The 21881-nt window shown below is 34.9% G+C and overlaps 1 protein-coding gene across 9 annotated transcripts in view; it reads right to left on the bottom strand.

Moving 5' to 3' along the window:
* The window catches only part of Klhl13 (kelch like family member 13), a 185376-nt gene that overhangs the window by 15864 nt on the left and 147631 nt on the right, over positions 1–21881 (bottom strand). For 8 of the 9 annotated variants that reach the window (XM_074063876.1, XM_074063873.1, XM_074063874.1 and 5 more), the window contains 2 exons: positions 4887–5019; positions 4165–4361 (listed from right to left, as the gene is read on the bottom strand). In XM_074063876.1, coding sequence (XP_073919977.1) covers positions 4165–4361; positions 4887–5019 — 330 coding nt within the window. Of the gene's footprint in view, positions 1–4164; positions 4362–4886; positions 5020–6298; positions 7236–21881 lie in introns of those variants that run through there. The other variant, XM_074063875.1, reaches the window with a different exon arrangement.

Genomic DNA, 21881 nt, shown 5'->3' with positions numbered 1-21881 from the left:
AGACATGATCTGTTAACATACAGCATATGTATGCATGGAAGTATCAAAGTGAATCCCATTAATTTGTACAATTGCTATGTGTTTATAATTCTTTCAAAAATTCTCTCTCTGTCTTTCTATCTCTCTCATCAATTTTCAGTTTCTAAACGCCACTTGAGGTGAATGCTGATATTGTCTCCAGCTTGGGGAATATAATTTGCTATTCCTTTGCATTTTGAAAGCACTCTCCTCATTGGATGCAATTATAATCGTCTTTTGGGGGCTGAAATTATTTGAGCCCAGGGTAGGCCTCTTCTTCCCACAGAGTCCCAGGTAGCAGATGGGCAAGAATGCATGGTCAAGGTTATAAAGGGAAGGATGCTATTTTACATATCTGACATTCAAAATATATGCATGGCCATAAACAACTCTCATGCTTCCTCCTATTTGCTCAATAGTAACCCTGGAACAAAGGAAGTCAAGACTGGTTTGTGGGAAGGGAAAGAGTTTGACTCACTGTCATCTAATTATCCATGCAACAGTCTCTCTAGCATGCATTAAATCTTGTCCAGGGTAGATACCAGTAAGGAGGGGGAGGGTAAACAGAGTGGGTGAAGGAGAGCAAAAATGGATGATGTACTTTGTACATGCATATAAAAATAGAACAGTGAAACCTGATGAAATTGTTCTAAGAAGAAGAGGAGGAGAGGGAAAATGATGAGGGAATGAATCTAATTAAGATACATTGTAAGTACATAAGTAAATGTCCCAACACCCCCCCATGACAACTAATATATGATAATAAAAAACAAAAAAGCTGTGTTTGTTCATTTTTGTGGATAAATCCAAATAAGGAATGCAAAATATATGTATTGTACAGGAAATCCACACATCAAGAAGATTGTTCCTTAGCCAAAGCAAATCTTTTTTCCAGTGATTTCTGATTCATTTCATTTTCCCTTGAGAACCATGTGCTCCCTTTTCCTCTGTCTTCTGCCTGTCTCCCACTCATGTACCTCCTTGATTTTGTTTTCAATTTTTTATTATTTCCAGTCATGTCAATAAAATTTTATATCCACTTTATTGGGAGTCCCCCACACCCCTATCACTGAGAATAAGTATACAAGTGGAACCAGTGATACACTAATAGGTAGAAAAAATACTTAAAAATATTTTAAATAAAGAGTAAGACCAACCATTAGAAAGGAGAAAATAGAAGGGATGAAGCAATTTGGGTTATAATACATATATACATGGTAATGTCACAATGAAACACCCTGTATAGCAACCTTAAACAAACAAAAATGTCAATTTTTTTTTTTTACAAAAAAAGAGAACAGGTCCTGTTGGGGGGATGGGTACCAGTGGCAGGGGAAAGGATATAAGGGGGTAGGAGGGTGAATATGGTAGAAATAATATGTACACATGTATGTAAACAGAAAAATGAGACCTGTTGATCCAGGAAGGAGGGAGATAAAGAAGAATTACGGAGAGGGTGAATTCAACTATGACATATTGTAAGAAATTTTGTAAATGTTACAATGTACCCCCAGGATAACAATAATAAAAATAAATTATCAAAAAGAGATACCACCAAATCTAATGTTCAATAGCATTTTAACTCTGATTAAATATGATTTTATATACAATAAAGGAAATGTTTCTCATCTTTATTGTTTGGTTTATTATGTATAGTTCCAGTTGAATTATAAATATCCTATTTCAGCAACCTAGTATTAACTTGGTTTTTTTGTGGGCAACCTGTTATCCTCTAATAATAATTGTGTGGAGCAGATGGTAGATGCTACAAATGCAAACAGATAAACAAAAAACATAACCCTGGCTTGTGTGTAAATTTAAGAATGGCTGCACAATATTTAGCATGTTGTAGTTATACAATGTCATAAAGACAAAAATGAATAATTTTTAAAGGTATATTACTAAATAAAAGAAGTTTTATAATTATATGAAAATAGAACAATAAAACCTGTTGAAAGTAGGGTATAGGGGGATGAGGGAGAATGATGGTGGGATGAACCTAACCAAGGTATATTGTAAATATATATGGGAATGTCACAATGAAATTCCCCTGTATAACTAACATATCCTAATAAAATAGTGAAAAAAGCAAAAGAAAATTTCCATTATCTCCATGATATATGAAAGTGTTTTATAGTTGTACAGAAACTCTTTTACCTATTTTGCTTTATACCCTTAACTGTCATTTTTTGTATTAATTTCATAGTCCTCTTTTCTATAACTACCAAGAAAATAACGTATCAAGAACAAAAATGCCAGATACTATGAAGTATTTCTAATTACCACCATTAAGAGAAAAATTATTACTGTAAAGGATGGAGTTAGGTAGGAGCATGGTTCTACTGAAAATGATGCTCCTTATAGAAAACTCATATTTTTGTTGACCAAAGTTAACAGAAACTATGGGAAGAGATCAGGTCCAAATTGGCACAATCACCATGCATCTCAACTTCCATCTCAGATTGGACATGACAAAAATCTACAAGGACCTTAATGTTACTCGAAAACATCTCCTGGGTGTTTCCTCCCCAGTTCTATCAGAAGTTTTAAGTCATCAACCTGTTTTAAATTGCTTTTGATATTGTCAACCTGATTACAAAACAGTATTGCTTTCAAATTAATTTGAAACTGTATTGATTCAAGGAACTTTAGGCACCACCTGGAAATCATTTACCAGAAGCAAATAATTACATGTGTAAAAGTATAAAGAGCCTCTTAACATGCAAGCAATAATAAAAGGGGGAGGAAATATGAATAGAATTAAGATATCTAATAAAATATCCCTTAAAAATGGAAAATGGCCTTACTATCATATTTCAAGCTATCATTCAAAACTAATGTATAAATGCCAATTTACATTTAATGTGCTACTGTTCTTCAGCCACACAAATGAATAAAAATGTGAAGGAGTACTGGAAACACGGCTCAAGTGGTAAAGTACTTGCCTAACAAGTACAAAGCCCTGAGTTCAACCCTCCCCCAAAAAGGACTAGGAAAGAATAGAATTGTATTAAAAAGATTTTTTTTCCTTTCTCAGACTTCAAACCCAAGTAGTACTTTGGTTATATGAGCTATAATTCCACTATATCACTAAAATATAGTTTATTTCCTCCAAATATTTGATTTCACCACAGTTGTTAAACTATAAGATCATTATATTAAAAAATTATCCATGATAACTTAGCCCATGGGATAACTAAAAAAACTCCTTTGTGAAATATTTGTAGTATCTTGAAACTTTCAGTTCTAAGTAGAAAAGGCACCAAAGGTTACTGTTTTTCCTATTTTACTTGATTGCTCAGAAGGAAAAAGGAGAAAATAGAGCAAGGTTGAATATAGGTTTAAACAAGAAACACAATGCAGGAAGGAATGATAAAGGAAAAGTTGGATTTCACATGTTCCTGGAACTACTAATCTACAAAATTTTCTAAAAAATTATGAATTCTTAGAGGGAAGGATCCCACTCTAAAAGCACACAGACATATCCTCAGCAAATAAGATGAAGAATAAATAATGTAAAATGATGCTAAGAAAAGAGGTGTTTTCTAAAAGTCCATAGGCAAGAAAATCCTAAAATGGAGAGACACAGGAGTAAACTATAACACAAGCAAGCTTGCCTCTTCTCCACTAGAAACGGGTTATAGGAGATCTACAGAGGATACTAGAAACAAAGAACATAATCCTTAAGACAAATATTGTTTACAACATGAGGAAATTTCCAAAGGGTTAAAATGGAAAGTTATAATAAATATTTCAAGTAGGTTAAGGAACCAACATTCTAATTACTGGAAATTTGTTAATATTACAAAATTACAAAGATCTTATCTTTGATTACTTTTCCGTAGAATTCTGTTAAAGGAGCCTACTGTAAAAAATCATTGAGGTGAATAAAACATTATCAAATAGGCTAAGGTATCTACCTTTATCAAATATTATTAGTATCCTATGCTATTTGATTATACTGAAAACTTGTTAAATTATTCTGTTTTATAGAAACGCACTTGTTTTAATCTCGACGTGCTTCTAGTTCACATACTATATGACACCTCTCTCTAATAGCAACATATTTCTATAAGACATTATTTCATGAGTCTAAAACTCTACATCAGTCTACTGCAGGAAAAATACAATCTGAAAATATCTTACCCCAGATATGAGAAATACTTTACAGAAGTCCAAAACCGGCAGAATCTGTAGAAAGCTGGCAGCTTCCAGGGTGTCTTGAAGGTTGTCCATGTTAAGAGAAAGCTTTGCAGTATAAATGAAATCAATAATTTTCCGTAGACCAACTTTGCTCACACCATGAAGTTTAATGCACATTAAATCTTGTTCTTTCATTCCACCTTAAATGAAAAGACACTCAATTAAATGAAGGTGGATAATTAAAGTCAAACTCACTTCTTCTGCTAATTAGATACAATAAAATTAAGGAAAAGTTTCATTCTGTGTATGCATTCCTACCAGTCAGACTTTTGCATATTTTACAGTTAAAAGAGAGTACTTAAACAAAAGTATTTCTATACTAATGGAGATTATATATTATGTAAGTGCTTCAAAAAATGTTCTCCTGTCACTTCAGTCTTTTGATAGATTAAAGATCATATTACCAGGACAGAAATCTCTGATGGTCTATTCAGATAAAAAAAAGAAAAGGTACGAAATAAAGATGGGTGACATGAAAAAATGCATCAATTTCCCATAATAGCACAGTGACACATGCAACCATACATACTGGTGAATACTCCCTTTGAAAATGTTATAATGACAGAGCCCAAAATAACTTAATTTCATGTTAGAAATAAAATTTAAACACAGATTTTTTTTTTATTGTTTCAATGTGGTTGCATAATTTTTAAAAAGTAAGATACCTGTGAACATAGCTTTGAAGTAATCACTAGCAGATGCCATCATGACCCGATGTACAGGGAAGGCATCATCTGTATCACCTGGCATTAAGGTCACATCACAAAGCAATCCTTCAAGTCGAAGCTGGTCAAAGCCCTGTAACAAGAACAGAAGTTAAGCCACTAACCAAGGTAAAACAGGTTACAAATCTGTGTGCTAAAATTCTGTGTACATATTCATATGGTATATCATATTTGGAAAATAGAGCCAAAAGAATAATTTCCCAAGAGACTAAAATAACTTAAAAGTTTTCTTGGTATATATCGATGTGTATTGTATTTCAATATATGAAAAATATAAAATTAAGGCAAATTTAATAAGAACAAATTGGGAAAGTATGCAGATCCACTCATTTACACAGCCATCAGCTTTTACCTTATTTTTGGAAAAAATTACCACATACACTTCTATTTACTTACACATAAAATGAAAGTATTAGACCACCCAATGTTCTTTTCCATTAATGATATTTTAATAGTCCCATTATAGGGCTTTATTAAAATATCTTCGGTCTGTGGTTGTTTTTGAGAAAGAAAAGGAAAGAATATCTATATTAAGTGCAAGAGAGGACTTCATTGTACCAATTGGGTTGTTCCATCTCTTTGAGAGTTAAGGATTATGTTTTAACTATTCCAATGCCTTTAAAGTTTCAAGTTTGAAATTTGATGATCTTTGGTAAAAGGAGGCCAGGGAACCCCTACAGGAGACTTAAATTGTCCCCAAATGCTTAAAGGTTTAGCAGAGATTTTCAGAACAGCCCCCACAGTTCAGAGGAGAGACAGGGTTCTAATGAGAAGAATGCCTGTTGATCAGCAATTCCACCTACACCCAAACAATGATAAACAAGCAGTCATTCCTTTTATCTACTCTTGGGAGAATGAAACACTAAGATTATAACAGGCTAATTCCACATGTATACAAACACAATGCTTTACAGGACAGATACAATTTTATTTTTCAATTAAAAATAATAATAAAAGATTATAAAAGGCTGATAAAATACACCACAAGGGGACAATATGCAATTCAATAATGAGGTAAAAAGAAAGAATATGGTCAGATGGAGTCTATAGTTTCAAAGACAGAAAGGTTTCATTATTAAAAATCAGAGAAATAGATACTAATACAAATTGCTTTCTAAGACTATAATAACCAAATACAATGAGACCCAATATAAAGGAATACTTTATCCCCTTCATATTTTAATGACCTCAAATAAAACTTTAAAGTTATGTTTCATAGACTCAATAAGCAAAATCCATAATACACTAAGAATGCAATTTTTAAAATACTGATTCTTCACATGTATAATATAAACTTCAGGCTAAACTTCTCATTATAACTTTAAAATTGCTTTTTTAAAGTAAATACTTACATCTACAAAATTAGAATTTCAAAGAGATTATCTGATTGAACCACTTTCCCCCTAGAGAGAGAAAAATATTCATACACGATACATAAACTTTAGAACAGGATTATGTATCATATTTGTCTTCCTCTAACAACAAATCACATATGTTTTTGTTCATGAATATAAAATGTTTCACAAATGTCCCTTTTCCTTTGTAAACACAAGCATTCTATACCCCATCCAACTAATTCATCTGCTGTCCTTGTTATTCACAAAAGTAGATGTAAAAGAATTATAGCTTATCATGTAAAATAAATGTCATTTTGGGGAGAAATGTTCTCACAGTTAAGACAAGAAGTGACTTTTTTAAGATTCATATATGGGGTCTACTGTGCAATAAGTTTAAGCAATCACCTTTATGGGAAGGTGATTCCTTCCTTTATCCACCTTTATTAGGAAGCAATGAATGAGTACTCTGGGGTCAGGGTTAACACAGTCAAGCAACTTCCAGAAGGAGGAAACCCTTAGCTGAACCAATTTAGGAGCTAGCATCTTTGCTTTGGCATACTTTTGGTATTTAAATATTCTGTTAAGACAAGAATAAGCAAACCCAGAAGCTATCAATTGGTCGTTTAAAGCCATGCAATCAACATAACTAGGAAGCAGAAACTGATTTGTGAAACTGCTCCCAGCAATACGATGAACTGTGCCTAAAGTGCTTACTTGTGATAGACTATAAAGAGTACGATCAGAGAAAAGGAACTGAACTAGAGTTTAAGGAGAAAAGATTGGCTTCCAGAGCATGGCTTTTTTTCTCCCTCAAATAAATTTAAAGTTAAAAATTTAAATGTATATTTTTTTGAGGTACTTGAATTTGAACTCAAGGCCTTGCACTTGCTAGGAAGGTGCTTTACCACTTGAGCCACACCCCCAGCTTTAAATATATGCTTTTTAAAGCCAAAACAAAGAATGATAAAGCCTGGCATGGTGTTCCATGCCATATATATATATATATATATATATATATATATATATATATATATGCTTGTATAGCTTAAACTGCACTTGATGAGATAACATGGACAGCCTTCTATCTCAGTGGACAAAGATTTAATTCATTCCTTTTTGCCTAGTATTTCACAGTGGAAACATACCATAATACTTAGGTTGTCACTCAACTTTTGAAATGATAAGCAATGCTCCAATGAACCTCCTTGTACATATACTTGGTTGTGTAAGTATATGTGTAGGAAGTACTCTCAGAAGTGGAGTTATTTTTAGAAAAATATGTATTGTAATGTTTGGATGGCTACTGGCAAGTGAAAGGATTTAATTTTTCTCAGGAGAACCATCATGCCTTGGGTAGTGGCAAATAAAACAGATATGTCAAGATACAAGTAAGATAAGACTAAGTACTGTATGTCTTCTTTATTTTTATTCATCAAATATTCTTTAATTTCTAAAAATAATATCTTGTAAAGACAATTGTGGCTTATTCAGTCAGAAGCAATGACTATCCAAGCAATTATTTCCTTCCACTAAAAACAAAACCAAAAAACCTTCGTGGCTCATTTGCTAGCCCTCCTGACTTTAAAATATTCCTACGAATAGTTCACATTTGGAATGGAGTAATGCAATAGGCTCCATTTCTCCTATTAATTTTCCCTTTCAAAAAAAAAAAAGAGATAGCCAATGCTTCTTGTATCACTAACTGTTTCATTTCTCATTTTATCCACATTCTATTAAAATGGCTTGTGGTGGTCTATATTCAGTCCTCTAATTCGGGACAGCTCTTTTCAGCTGAGACATCAGGAGTCTTTACTGGCTTCACAAATTTGATCATTTGGCATCCCTTTACACTATCATAGTAACATTTTACACTTGCTCAGTACAATCTGGTGTCCCAAAAGAAAAGAAACTGGAATGTCTAAACTACTTTTATCACATTCTGAGCATCTCCTGCTCTAAAGTTAATTAATCTACCCCTTGGAAATTGTCTGCTTTTGTGAGGTTTTACGTGTATTTTCACAGTATACAAAGTTGTTTTACTTTCCATCCATTTCACAACCTTTATTTTTATATACATAATATATTATAATCTCACTAGCCAATTTCATGTTTACCAATTTTATTCCAGAGTATTGTCATCTTTATCCAAATAAGATCTGTCAATACAAATAATTTTCCAAACAGACTTCAATGCACTTTTTTTTGGCACTAGGGTTTGAACTCAGGGCCTCGAACTTGCTAGGCAGATGCTTATAGCACTTGAGTCATTTCCCCAGTCCTCTAAATAGATTTTAAATATTTTGTTTGCATGCTCTTTTCTGGATATGCCAGCTCTACCTAAAGAAAAGTTCCTTCTACAGCATACATTGTTGACTGGAAGGCAGCAGTCATTTCTCCAAAACGACTTGTAGGTTCTAACCTTCTAGTGGAGTGCATACACATTAAAAGGAGAGGTCATTCTTCTCTACACTTTTTATTGCCTTCAATATACCTACTTTGTGCTCTCACTCTTATAATCTGTTCCCCCATTTAACGCTAGTCTCAAAGTCTCAAATATACCTTGTACACTCAAAATGTCCTTTGATTGTAAAATAATTTTCTTTCATCAAACTTGTACTCATTTCTCTAAGATTTCTATAAACATTTCTATCTTCATCTGAGAGTGTATTATGCACCTAAATATCTCTCCTTTATGCATACTGTTCAGCTTCCAGTTAGTTTTCCACAGTGTACTTAAAACTGGTTCTATTAACTTAAATTTATTTTTCTGTCTCAACACTTATCTCAGTTCTCTATTTTTCTACTTCTTCTGGGCCTTGGTTTTGATTTAAGAGGAACTTGGTTTTCTTCAATTTCTTTACTATTTCCCTTTCCTTCTTCTTCTACAAATCTCTGTATCTTCTTTTTCTTCTTCTCCATATCCTTTTCAGAGAAAAAAGAACATTAAAAATGTTTTTCTCTTCTCTGAATTAAATTTACCCAGTATATCAAAACTACAGTGTTATTAAATAGAATTAGGTACTTATATAGTACCCTGAAAGACTAAAACACATTAAACAAGTTTGATAAATTTTTTAGCAATCATATCAGAACAAAAGAATGAGTTGACATTCAGAACTATAATATAGAAATAAGACAAGCTGAAAATAATTTGTTTAAAAAGTTCATTGGATGTCAAATAGCTTTCCAATAAAATATAATACCATTGTGTAAAAAGCTATCATTGATACTGTCAGCTATTAAAAAATACTGAGGAGCAAATATTTCCACTAATTTCTGTTCTCTATAATGTTCTTTTACAAATAACTTACTAGCATGCTATGCTTAGTTTAATGACTATAATTTTGAAAAGGAAGTAGAGAAAACAGTAAATGAATCCCGAAAAGAGCAACAAAAATTATTGATGGAAAATATGCTTTATAAACCTTTGTTGATATAGCACTAAAGAAGAGAAGGTTAAATAATGGGTTTACTTTAATCTTTGAGTGCATGTAATCTATTCGATCAAAGCAGTAACAGCTATGATTTTATAAGGTTGCTCTTCATTTTATTGAAAAGAGAGAAAAGTAACATAGTTAAAAGAAATATATAGGCTGGACATTAAAAGCTTATACTAATATTAAACTTATTATACAACATTGCTTAGAATATAATAACTTCTAATGATTCCTTATTTCTGTGTTATATCACAACTTCTGGTTTTCAAAGACTTCTTGAATGTAGCCCTAACCCAAGCATTCAAGCTTGTTTTAATTATTTCCCTGTGCATTCTAACCCACTTTATCAGATTATTCCCAAAATTGTCTCACTGGTAAAAACTCAGGCTTACTCCATCTCCAGTGTTTTTATTTATGACATTATTTTTCATATGGATGTCCTCCCTCCTTCAAAAGCTAGTTCAAATTTGACCTCCTTTTGTAAAGGAGGCCAACAAAATCTCCTTTAAAACAATTAGGCACTTTCAGTCTAGGTTTCACAATTCAGCACTTAATTATACCCTATAAAATTTCTGTTTCCAGGAAAGATGAAGTAGCATAGACTGGATTTATGTTACCTCCTTAAACACCTTAAAACTAGACAAAATATATAAAAGATATAGTTTTAAAAGATCAAATGAGAAGCATCTGTGAAAGATGAGAAACAAATTAGGTGAGCCCTGTAATTGTCACAACATACTGCCTAGAGCTTCCAAACAGGGGCATAGGGAATAGAAATTCTGAAAAAAACCAGCATTCTCTCAAAGCTGAGAGTCTGAGGAAATTAAGGTAACTAAGTTTACAAGGCAAAATATAAGAGATAGTTGACAGAAAGAGGACTCCAGAGAGCTAAGAACAGTCCTCCCACCCCCTATACCAAGTATTCAACTGACTAATGATACACAAATTTGTCAGAGGAAAGAACCATCATTTACACAAGAAAGACTCTATAAGGTTCACAAAGGACTAGGAAGAGTTCCTCTTTAAACATTGGCTTAGCGTATACAAAAAGATTTTGCCTTAGTATTATGAAAGAGCTTGCTCTAGAATAAATGCTGCTCTGATGTAACCTCTCAAGACTTAAAAGTAAATGAAAGAAAATATGTTAATGACAGCAGATGAATTAAGAAAATCAGAATGCAATGTTCCACCAAATGGTGAGCCAACTCCCCCCCCCACCTCATACTTTTTTCCCCAGTACACCCTGCCCTGGTCTTAGGACATCCTGTAACCTGGAAGTAGTCAGCTGGCGAAAGACAATCCCAATCCTCAGGCAGTTCCAAGGCAGTGGGGGTAGGGGGTGGCAGATGCCTAAAACTGAGTAAGCAAAAAGTTCTCTTTGATCACAGCAACTGTGATAACCCCTCTGTGCTAAATACCCAATTTTTTTTCCTTCTTTGTGTTCTTAGATCAGGGAATAGGTACAGTTGTAATAATGCAGCACAACACAGGTAACAAAGCCCCCGCTTTCAGGTCAAAGAACCAAAGAAAGTCCCTGGAAAGTAGAAAGTATATTGGAAATATGGTAAAGGGATAACAAGAAAAAAATCATTTGGGGGTCATATGATGGTTCAGTAATATAACTGTGGTGATTAAATGAATTATACATTTGTTAAAATTCATATAAATATATGCTAATAAAAATATTTTTACTGGGTTGAGGGCATGACTCAAGTGGTAGAGTACCTACCTAGCAAACACAAGACCCTGATTTCAAACCCCAGTAAGTCTCAGCAAAAAAAAAAAAATCACTTCTACTATATTTTCTAAACCATAAAATGGAAAGGATGGTAAAATATATACCATAGTGCACACCAACTAAAACATACCTGGCATGACTATAATATCAAACAAAACATATTTCCAAGGAAAGACTATTAGCAAGGATAAAATGAGTCATTTCATGATATGGGCACCAATTCACCAAGAAATCATAAAATCCTTAAATGTTTATGTGTCTAGTAGCAGAGTTTCAAAATACATGTAGCAAAAACAAATTTACAATTGTGTTTGTAGATTTGTGTTCTTTCAATAACTGATTTTAAAAATGAGAGAAGTCAGTAAAGATACAGAAGACTTAACAATATCAACCAATTTAATCTAATTAACACATAAAATACTCCACCAAATGATAATAGATTGTAAAGTATTTTCAGAAACACATGGAACATTTACAAAGGTATATCTTATTGTGAGCTATCAAATTAGTTTTTGATAAATTTAAGACTCAAGTCATGCAAAGTACATGTTCTAATTAAATTAGAATTAAAAAGCAGAAAGGTTTCTGAAAAGTTCCCAAATATTTGGAAACTAAATGATGTATCTATAAATAACCCCATGAGGAAATCAGAGTGGAAACTAGAAAGCGTTTTAACAATTGAAAATACAGGAGATTCCAAGATGGTGACTAGAGGGAGGAAGCAGAACGTGTGCTTCCTAAAATAAAATCTTGGAGAGATGCTGGAAATACACTTTACAGGAAAAACCACAGAGAAGAGGCAAAACTCTGACTCCTCCACACCCCCCAGCCCACGCATAGCATCCCCACTCCACATTAAACAGAGAAACCAGGAGGGCTCCCAGGCCACCAGATGCCAGCGCTCAGACTGCTTGGGAAGACACAGACCACAAGGTGAGCTAAGCGGCACATGGTACTCCCACAAACAACCCTGGGCCAGACCAACCCCCAGCCAGGGAAAAAAGAGAAACTGAATAATAAACAACAACAAAAAAGACACGTAGCAAAGAGGGCGGGGCGCCCTGAGCCCAAAGAGTTGGGGAGGGGCAACCCCCACGGAACTGTAAATAAACAAGCTGGCTGGAGAAGGCAGGTGGCACACGCCCAGCAACCAGGAGTGGGAAAGCTTGTAAAAGCCGGGGTGGGAGGAAAATTCCACAGGAGAGGGGAGAAGGTTCCCACGTGAACTGTAAATAATCATGCCGCCCGAGAAAGCTGGTGCAGTGTCACCTCCCCCAGTGTGCTTGGAAAGGGGAAAGCTTGTAGCAGTGGCAGTCGTGCCCAGAAGAACTCTAAGTAAATAAAGCCTGGGGACTAGGTGAGTGTTAAGCTCACCCCTGAGATCTGCATAAATAAAGCCTCCAGCAACAGCAGGCTGACAACAGGGGGCAGGTGAGCCACAGCCTCAGACATTCACAAACCTGTCTCCAGACTCTATTAGTTCAACAACTCAAGACCTGTGAAAAGAAAATGCAAGAACTCACTGACTCCATCAAAAGACCAAACCTGAGAATCATGGGCATTGAAGAAGGAGAAGAGGTGCAAGAAAAGGGACTGCGTAATATATTCAACAAAATAATAACGGAAAATTTCCCAAATCTAGAGAAATCTATTCCCATACAGATGCAAGAGGCCTCCAGAACACCAAACAGGTCAGACCAAAATAGAACTACCCCACAGCATATTACCATTAAAACAACAAGTACAGAGACCTGAGAAAGAATATTGAAGGGTGTAAGAGAGAAAAAACAAATAACATACAAAGGTAAACCCATCAAAATCACAGCAGACTTCTCAACAGAAACACTAAAAGCAAGAAGAGCTTGTGGTGAGATTTTTCTGGGCACTAAATGAAAATAACTTCAACCCTAGGATACTCTACCCAGCAAAACTATCATTCCAAATACAATAATACAGCAATAAAAGTCTTCCATGATAAGCAGAAACTAAAACAATATGTGAACTCAGAGCCACCACTACAAAAGATTCTTCAAGGGATTCTGCACACAGAAAGTGAAACCCAACATAACCCTGAAAGGGCAGGCAGTATCAAATACAGGAAAAGAAAAAGCAAGAAAGTAGAGAGTAATCTCAACTTAGCTACATACAATCAAACCTTCAAAAAACTAAGACAACTAAATGACAGGAATCACCACATACCTATCAGTACTAACACTTAATGTTAATGGACTTAATTCCCCCATCAAAAGGCACTGTTTGACAAACTGGATTAAAAAGGAAGATTCAACAAATTGTTGCTTACAGGAGACCCATCTCAACAACAGAAATAAGCATAGGCTTAGTATGAAAGGCTGGAAGATATTTACCAAGTCAATGGCCCACGAAAACAGGCAGGAGTACCAATACTTATCTCTGACAAAGTAGACTTCAAACCTACATTGATCAAATGAGATAAAGAAGGACATTCCAAACTAATACAAGGGGAAATAGACCAAAAGGAAATAACAATTATTAACCTATATGCACCCAATGTCAACAGCACTCAATTTCATCAAACATACCAAGAAGGACCTAAAAGCATATATTAACTCCAACACAGTGGTCATGGGAGACTTTAACACCCCATTATCATCAATAGATAGGTCATCCAAACAAAAAATCAATAAAGAAATCCGAGATCTAAAATATACCATAGATGAAATGGACCTAGTTGATGTCTACAGAACATTTCATCCAACTTTTACACAATATACATTCTTCTCAGCAGCCTACGGAACCTTCTCCAAAATAGATCATATCCTAGGGCACAAAGCAAGCCTCAGTAAGTATAAGAAAAAATAAATTATACCATGCATTCTATCTGATCACAATGCAATAAAACTAGAACTCAACAACAAAAATAAAGACAAAAAACGTGCAAACAGCTCGAAACTGAATAACTCATTGCTTAATGAATAATGGGTCATTGATGAAATAAAAGAGAAAATTAAAAAGTTCCTGGAAGTCAATGAAAATGAAAACACAACATACCGGAACCTATGGGACACAGCTAAGGCAGTCTTGAGAGGAAAGTTTATAGCCATGAGTGCATATATTAAAATGACTGAAATATCCCAAATCAATGACCTAATGATACATCCCAAACTCCTAGAAAAACAAGAACAAGCAAATCCCAAAACAAATAGAAGGAGAGAAATAATAAAAATAAGAGCTGAAATCAGCGAAATAGAAACCAAAAAAAACCATACAAAGAATTAATGAAACAAAAAGTTGGTTCTTTGAAAAAACAAGCAATTTCGACAGACCCCTGGCAAACCTGACTAAAATGAGGAGAGAAAAAACCCAAATTAGTATAATCAGGAATGCAAAAGAGGAGATAACAACAAACACCATGAAGTCCAGGAAATCATCAGAGACTACTTCGAGAAACTATATTCAAATAAACTCAAAAATCTTAAAGAAATGGACAGATTTCTAGATACATATGATCATCCAAAACTGAACCCAAGGGGATATTAATCACCTGAATAGATCTATAACACAAAATGAAATTGAAGCAGAAATGAAGAATCTCCCCAAAAAGAAAAGTCCAGGACCTGATGGATTCTCTGCTGAATTCTATCAGACCTTTAAAGAAGAACTGATACCAACCCTCCTTAAACAGTTCCACGAAATAGAAAGGGAAGGAAAACAGCCTAACACATTTTATGAAGCCAGTATTACACTTATCCCAAAACCAGGCAAAGACACCACCAAAAAGGAGAACTATAGGGCAATCTTCTTAATGGACATTGATACAAAAATCCTCAATAAAATAATGGCAAACCGAAATCAACAACACATCAAAAAGATCATTCACCACGACCAAGCAGGCTTCATGCCAGGGATGCAGGTGTGGTTCAACATACGAAAATCAATAACTGTAATAAACCACATTAACAGAAACAAAGATAAAAACCACTTGATCATCTCAATAGATGCAGAAAAAGCCTTTGATAAGATCCAACACCATTTCATGATAAAAGCTCTAAGAAAACTAGGATTAGAAGGAAAGTACCTCAACATTATAAAAGCTATATATGACAAACCTACAGCCAGAATTATACTTAACGGAGAAAAATTAAAACCATTCCCTGTAAAATCAGGAACTAGACAAGGATGCCCACTATCCCCACTCCTATTCAACATAGTACTGGAATTCCTAGCCAGAGCAATTAGGCAAGAAGAAGAAATAAAAGGAATACAAATAGGTAAAGATATGTCAAAATATCCCTTTTTGTAGATGATATGATTGTATACCTTAAAGACCCAAAAAACTCTACTCAAAAGCTCCTAGACACCATCAACAGCTATAGCAAGGTAGCAGGATATAAAATCAACATAGAAAATCATTAGCATTTCTATACACTAATAATGAACAAACTGAGAAAGAATATATGAAAACAATTCCATTTACAATAGCCTCAAAACAAATCAAATATCTAGGTGTAAACTTAACAAAGGATGTGAAGGACCTCTCCAAGGAAAACTATACACTTCTGAAGAAAGAGATTGAAGAAGACTATAGAAAGTGGAGAGATCTCCCATGCTCATGGATTGGTAGAATCAACATAGTAAAAATGTCTATACTCCCAAAAGCAATCTACATGTTTAACACAATTCCCAAAAATTCCAATGACATTCTTTAAAGAGACTGAAAAATCTACAGTTAAATTTATATGGTAACACAAGAGGCCACGAATAGCCAAGGCAATACTCAGTCAAAAGAACAATGCTGGACGTATCACGATACCGACTTCAAACTATATTACAAAGCAATAACAATAAAAACAGCATGGTACTGGCACAAAAACAGACATGAAGACCAGTGGAACAGAATAGAGGACCCAGATATGAAGCCACACAACTATAACCAACTTATCTTTGACAAAGGCACTAAAAATACACGATGGAGAAAAGACAGCCTCTTCAACAAAAAATGCTGGGAAAACTGGTTAGCAGTCTGCAAAAAACTGAAACTAGATCCATGTTTATCACCCTATACCAATATTAACTCAAAATGGATCAAGGATCTTAGTATCAGACCCCAAGCTCTAAAGTTGGTACAGGAAAGAGTAGGAAATACTCTGGAATTAATAGGTATAGGGAAAAACTTTCTCAGTGGAACCCCAGCAGCTCAGCAACTAAGAGAGAGCATAGATAAATGGGACTTCATAGAACTAAAAAGCTTCTGCTCAACAAAAGAAATGGTCTCTAAACTGAAGAGAACACCCACAGAGTGGGAGAAAATATTTGCCAGCTACACATCAGACAAAGGACTGATAACCAGAATATATAGGGAACTTTAAAAACTAAATTCTCCCAAAACTAATGAACCAATAAAGAAATGGGCATGTGAACTAAACAGAACTTTCTCAAAAGAAGAAATTCAAATGGCCAAAAAACACATGAAAAAATGCTCACCATCTCTAGCAATAAAGGAAATGCAAATTAAAACCACACTAAGATTCCACCTCACCCCTGTTAGAATAGTCATCATCAGCAACACCACCAACAACAGGTGTTGGCAAGGATGTGGGGAAAAAGGAACCCTCTTACACTGTTGGTGGGAATGTAAACTAGTACAACCACTCTGGAAAAAAATTTAGAGGCTACTTAAAAACCTAAAGATTGATCTACCATGTCATCCAGAAATACCACTCTTGGGGATATACCCAAGACTGTGACACAGGTTACTCCAGAGGCACCTGCACACCCATGTTTATTGCAGCACTATTCACAATAGCCAAGTTATGGAAACAGCCAAGATGCCCCACTACTGATGAATGGATTCAGAAAATGTGGTATTTATACACAATGGAATTTTATGCAGCCATGAAGAAGCACGAAATGTTATCATTTGCTGGTAAATGGATGGAATTGGAGAACATCATTCTGAGTGAGGTTAGCCTGGCCCAAAAGACCAAAAATCATATGTTCTCTCTCATATGTGGACATTAGATCAAGGGCAAACACAACAAGGGGATTGAACTTTGATCACATGATAAAGCAACAGCACACAAGGGAGGTATGAGGATAGGTAAGACACCCAAAAAACCAGATAGCATTTGTTGCCCCAACACAGAGAAACTAATGCAGATACTTTAAAGCAACTGAGGCCAATAGGAGAAGGGAACCAGGAACTAGAGAAAAGGTTAGTTCAAGAAGAATTAACTTAGAAGGTAACACACATGTATAGGAAAGCACTGTGAGTCAACTCCCTGTATAGCTATCCTTATCTCAACCAGCAAAAACCCTTGTTCCTTCCTATTATTGCTCATACTCTCTCTTCAACGAAATTATAGATAAGGGCAAAATAGTTTCTGCTTGGTAATGAGGGGTAAGGGGGGGTAAGGGAGGAGGAGGTGGGTAAGAGAGGAGGTGGGGGAAGCGGGTAGAAATGACCCAAACATTGTATGCACATATGAATAAAGTTTAAAAAATTGAAAATACAGAAGGTATGTCTATGTACCAAAAATTATAGGATGCATCTAAAGCTGCATTTAGGAAGAAATTTATGTCAAGAAATGACCATATTATAAAAGAAGAAAAGTCTCATATGAAAGATCTCAATTTCCCCCATATGAAACTTGAAAGAGAGAAATAACCTAATAGCAAATTAAGGAGAATAGACATAACAAAAATCATAATGAAAAATCAATAAAACAGAAAAAATAGAGTAAAAGCAACGAAACCAAAACCCATTTCTTTGAGGCAGATTGGTTAGGAGGGGAAAGAGAAAATATAAATTACCAATGCTGGGATTAATAGGGGTGGTATCACTAGTGAGTCTACAAATATTAAAAGGATGATATGGAAAATGAACAACTGCAAGTCATTAAATTTGACAACTCAATTGAAATGTACAAATTCATTGAAAGGCAGATCCTACTAAAGTTTATTCTAGAACAATCAGATAACCTGATTAGCCAGTCTACTATAAAACTTAAGAAAACTCTATGTTGAGGTAGTTTCACTGGTGAAATGTACCAAACATTAAAAGAAGAACAATTCTACTTCACAAGTACATATCGAATATTAGGAGAAGAGAATATGCCAAGTCATTCCACATGGGCAATGTGTGCGTGTGTATGTTGCTGGGAATGGAACCCAGTTCTCCGCATATGCTAGGGAAGCACTCTACCACTGAGGTGCATTCCCAGCCCGTAGCATTATCTTAATAACAAAACTAGATAGAGACAAGTAAAGAAAGCCAAGATTTAAAATCCATTAAGAGCATATATATATTGTAAGAACTTTGGTAAATGTCACAATGTACCCCTAGTACAATAATAACCATAAAAAATAAAGGTATCAAAAAGAGCATAGATATAAAAATTCTCAACAAAATTTTATCAAATCAAATTTAAGACTATATAAAAAGGCTATTACATCATGACCACAGTGGGGATTAATTTCTTAAGGCCAGGGTACTGTAGCAATCAAATATCAGTCAATATAATTCACTGTATCAACAGATTAAAAAAGAATAAGATCACTCATTTCTCATATTCTGAAGATGCACACTCAATTGGAAGCACAGTAATAATTTATTGTAATCTACCCTGAGTGCTCAAAGATCTAGTCCCCCCGCAAAAACTATGGGACCATTGCCCTGTATTCTAGCTGCCATTAAGGAACTGAAAAAATGTAATTTTTGTAAGGACTTCAACAATCTAAATTATTTGAGTTCTTCTACAAAAATGTAACTTCTCTTAGTAATAATGTTTTATGTTAAACAATACTATTTTAAAACTGTTTATCTTATGACCATAAAGTTTTGAAACAGGGTACATTTCATCAACATGACATGATCAGCAACCCAAACATTTACTTTAGGATAAGCATTCCATGAAGTTAACCCAATAGAAAGTTAGACACATGAATTTGCATAGGCTTTTGGAATAACCCTTTTCTTTAACATTTCATTACCTAGGTAATAACTTAGGGTTATAAAATGATGTCTTACACTGAATTTAGAACTAAAATTAGAAACAATAATAGCTAAAAGAGAGGAAAACATTGGAGGAACTGTTTCACAGGCATCAATCTTTAAGATGACAAAATGCTAATTAGCAGCCTTGGTAACCAGAGCAGGAATCATTTTCAGGCTTTTATAGGTTTGAATATGAATAGCCAATACTCAGGAAATCATTTGTTTCCATTAATGGAAGTGTTCTACAATTAATGTACATTACCACCAGCTGATGTGTGGTACCCTAGTTATGACTGCCTCTTCCTAATAGGAACGTATCCACTGACAATTAATATTTTTACTCTCTGCTTTTGTTTTATTCTTTTTGGCAGAAAGGAAGAAGTACAGATAGGCAAGAAGATAACCTGCATAATTCTGCTATTTATATCAAGGATTGTCAATGGTTCACACCTGTAATCTAGCTACTTGGGAGGCTGAGGTCAGGAGGATGGTGGTTCAAGGCCACCTCAAGCAAAAACCTCACATGACCCCATGTCAACCAACAGCTGGGCATAGTAGCAGGTGCCTGTCATCCAAAGCTGTGTGTGAGACTGAGATCTGGAGGATCATTGTTCCAAGCCAGTCTGGGCAGAAAAGTTTGTGAGACCTTATCTCAACAGAAAAAAGCTGGGCTTGGTGGCATGTACCTGTCATCCTACCTCCAGCAGGTAGCTTAAAATAGGAGGATCACAGCTCAGACTGGCTTGGGCAAAAAAGTGAGACCCTATCTCCTCCAATGTAACTAGAGCAAAAGGGCTAGTGGAGTGGTTCAAGTGGTAAACCTCTGCCTAGCAAACATGAAGCCCTGAGTTCAAACTCCAGTGCCACCAAAAATACAGAAGAACATCATTCCTGCCAAGTTATCTTTTAGCCTTTATTAATACATTTTTACACTTATAGTTACTAAATAAATACTAAATATTTATACACATTATATTTTAAAAGAGTACAATGCAAATGCCAACTTATAGTCAGAAAACCTGAGTCAAGTCTTGGTATTTGTCACTTAATCACTGTGTGAACTCGGGCAAGCCTCCTGTAAGATTCACTTTCCTCATCTATAAAATACAAATGACAATTTTTGCCATTTGTCTCTCACAACATTTTTTCAAGTATCACTGGAGAAAATATATATGAAAGTGATGTAAAGCTGCCATCCAATTTCATTTAGTCCTCAAATAATATCCACAAGAGAAGTAAAAGGCATTGAATTGTTCCCTCTGTTTCAGGTAGTAGTGTAAGCTCTTTATATGTATTATCTGTGTGAATGATAATGATGATACTAATAATACCAAAAATGGACATTGAGTAAGCACCCCTATGAAACTCTGAACTAGATCATAGGCAGACCAGTCTTGAGGGTCTCAGTGAGAGGAGATCTTCATAGGAGATAAATGGTTATGCATAGGGGAAGCTACTAACTCTGCTTCCCACAAGAAACTTTTTACATGGGCAGAGGTTGGTCAGTGGCTATTAGCATGCAGTTAGCTAGAAATAAGTTCTTCTACAGCAGGATGACTATAGAAAACAATAATGTAATAGAAATGTTTAAAAACCAGAAAAAAAGGATTTTGAAAACTTTTACCATAAAAAAATGATAAACATTTGAGGAGACAGATATGTTTAGCCTGATCTAACATTACACAATCTATGCATGTATTAAAACATCAAATGCTACCCCACTAACATGTGTAATATTTATGTTTTTATGCATCAGGTAAAAATAAATTTAAAAAAATGCTAAAAAAGATGGAGCATTGTGGTATGTGTTTATAATCCCAGCTATTCAGGAAGCAGAGATCAGGAGGACTATAGTTTGAGGCCACCCAGGGCAAAAAGTTAGTGAGACTTCACCTCAAACAAGCCAGACATGGAGATACTTACCTGTACTCACAGTTATATAGGAGGTATAAGTAGAGGGATCACAGTATGAGGCTGGCCTGGGGCGGGGGGGAACAAACAAACAAACAAACAAATCAGGACCCTATCCAAAAACTAACTAAAGCAAAAAGGAAAGGAAAAAAAGAAACATTTTATAAAGAGATAACACTTAAGATGAGTCATTTTAAATAACTAGGGGCTTACCAGACAGATAAAGTAAAGGCATTCCAGGGAGAAGAAATGGGTGCAAAAACTACTAGCATGCAAAAGAACAACGCATGTTTAGGGGTTGATGAAAAATCAAAAGTCTTCCAGGCATTTTCCTTGACCTTCTACCCTATTAACTCTGCTAGGGTAATGCCAAAGAAAAGATTACATTGTTGAATGGATAAGGAATTGGAAATTGGCAAGGCAGTTATTGTAGATTAATGAAGGACCATAATAAGGGTGCTTGGAGAAAATACTTGCAAACCATACATCAGATAAGGGATTTGTTTCTAGAATGTGTGTGTGTGTGTGTGTGAGTGT

The sequence above is a fragment of the Castor canadensis genome, chromosome X, assembly GCF_047511655.1.
Source record: "Castor canadensis chromosome X, mCasCan1.hap1v2, whole genome shotgun sequence".
Taxonomy (NCBI): Eukaryota; Metazoa; Chordata; class Mammalia; order Rodentia; family Castoridae; genus Castor; species Castor canadensis.
The sequence above is the reverse complement of the archived record's forward strand: the minus strand, read 5'-3'. Positions and strand labels throughout refer to the sequence as shown.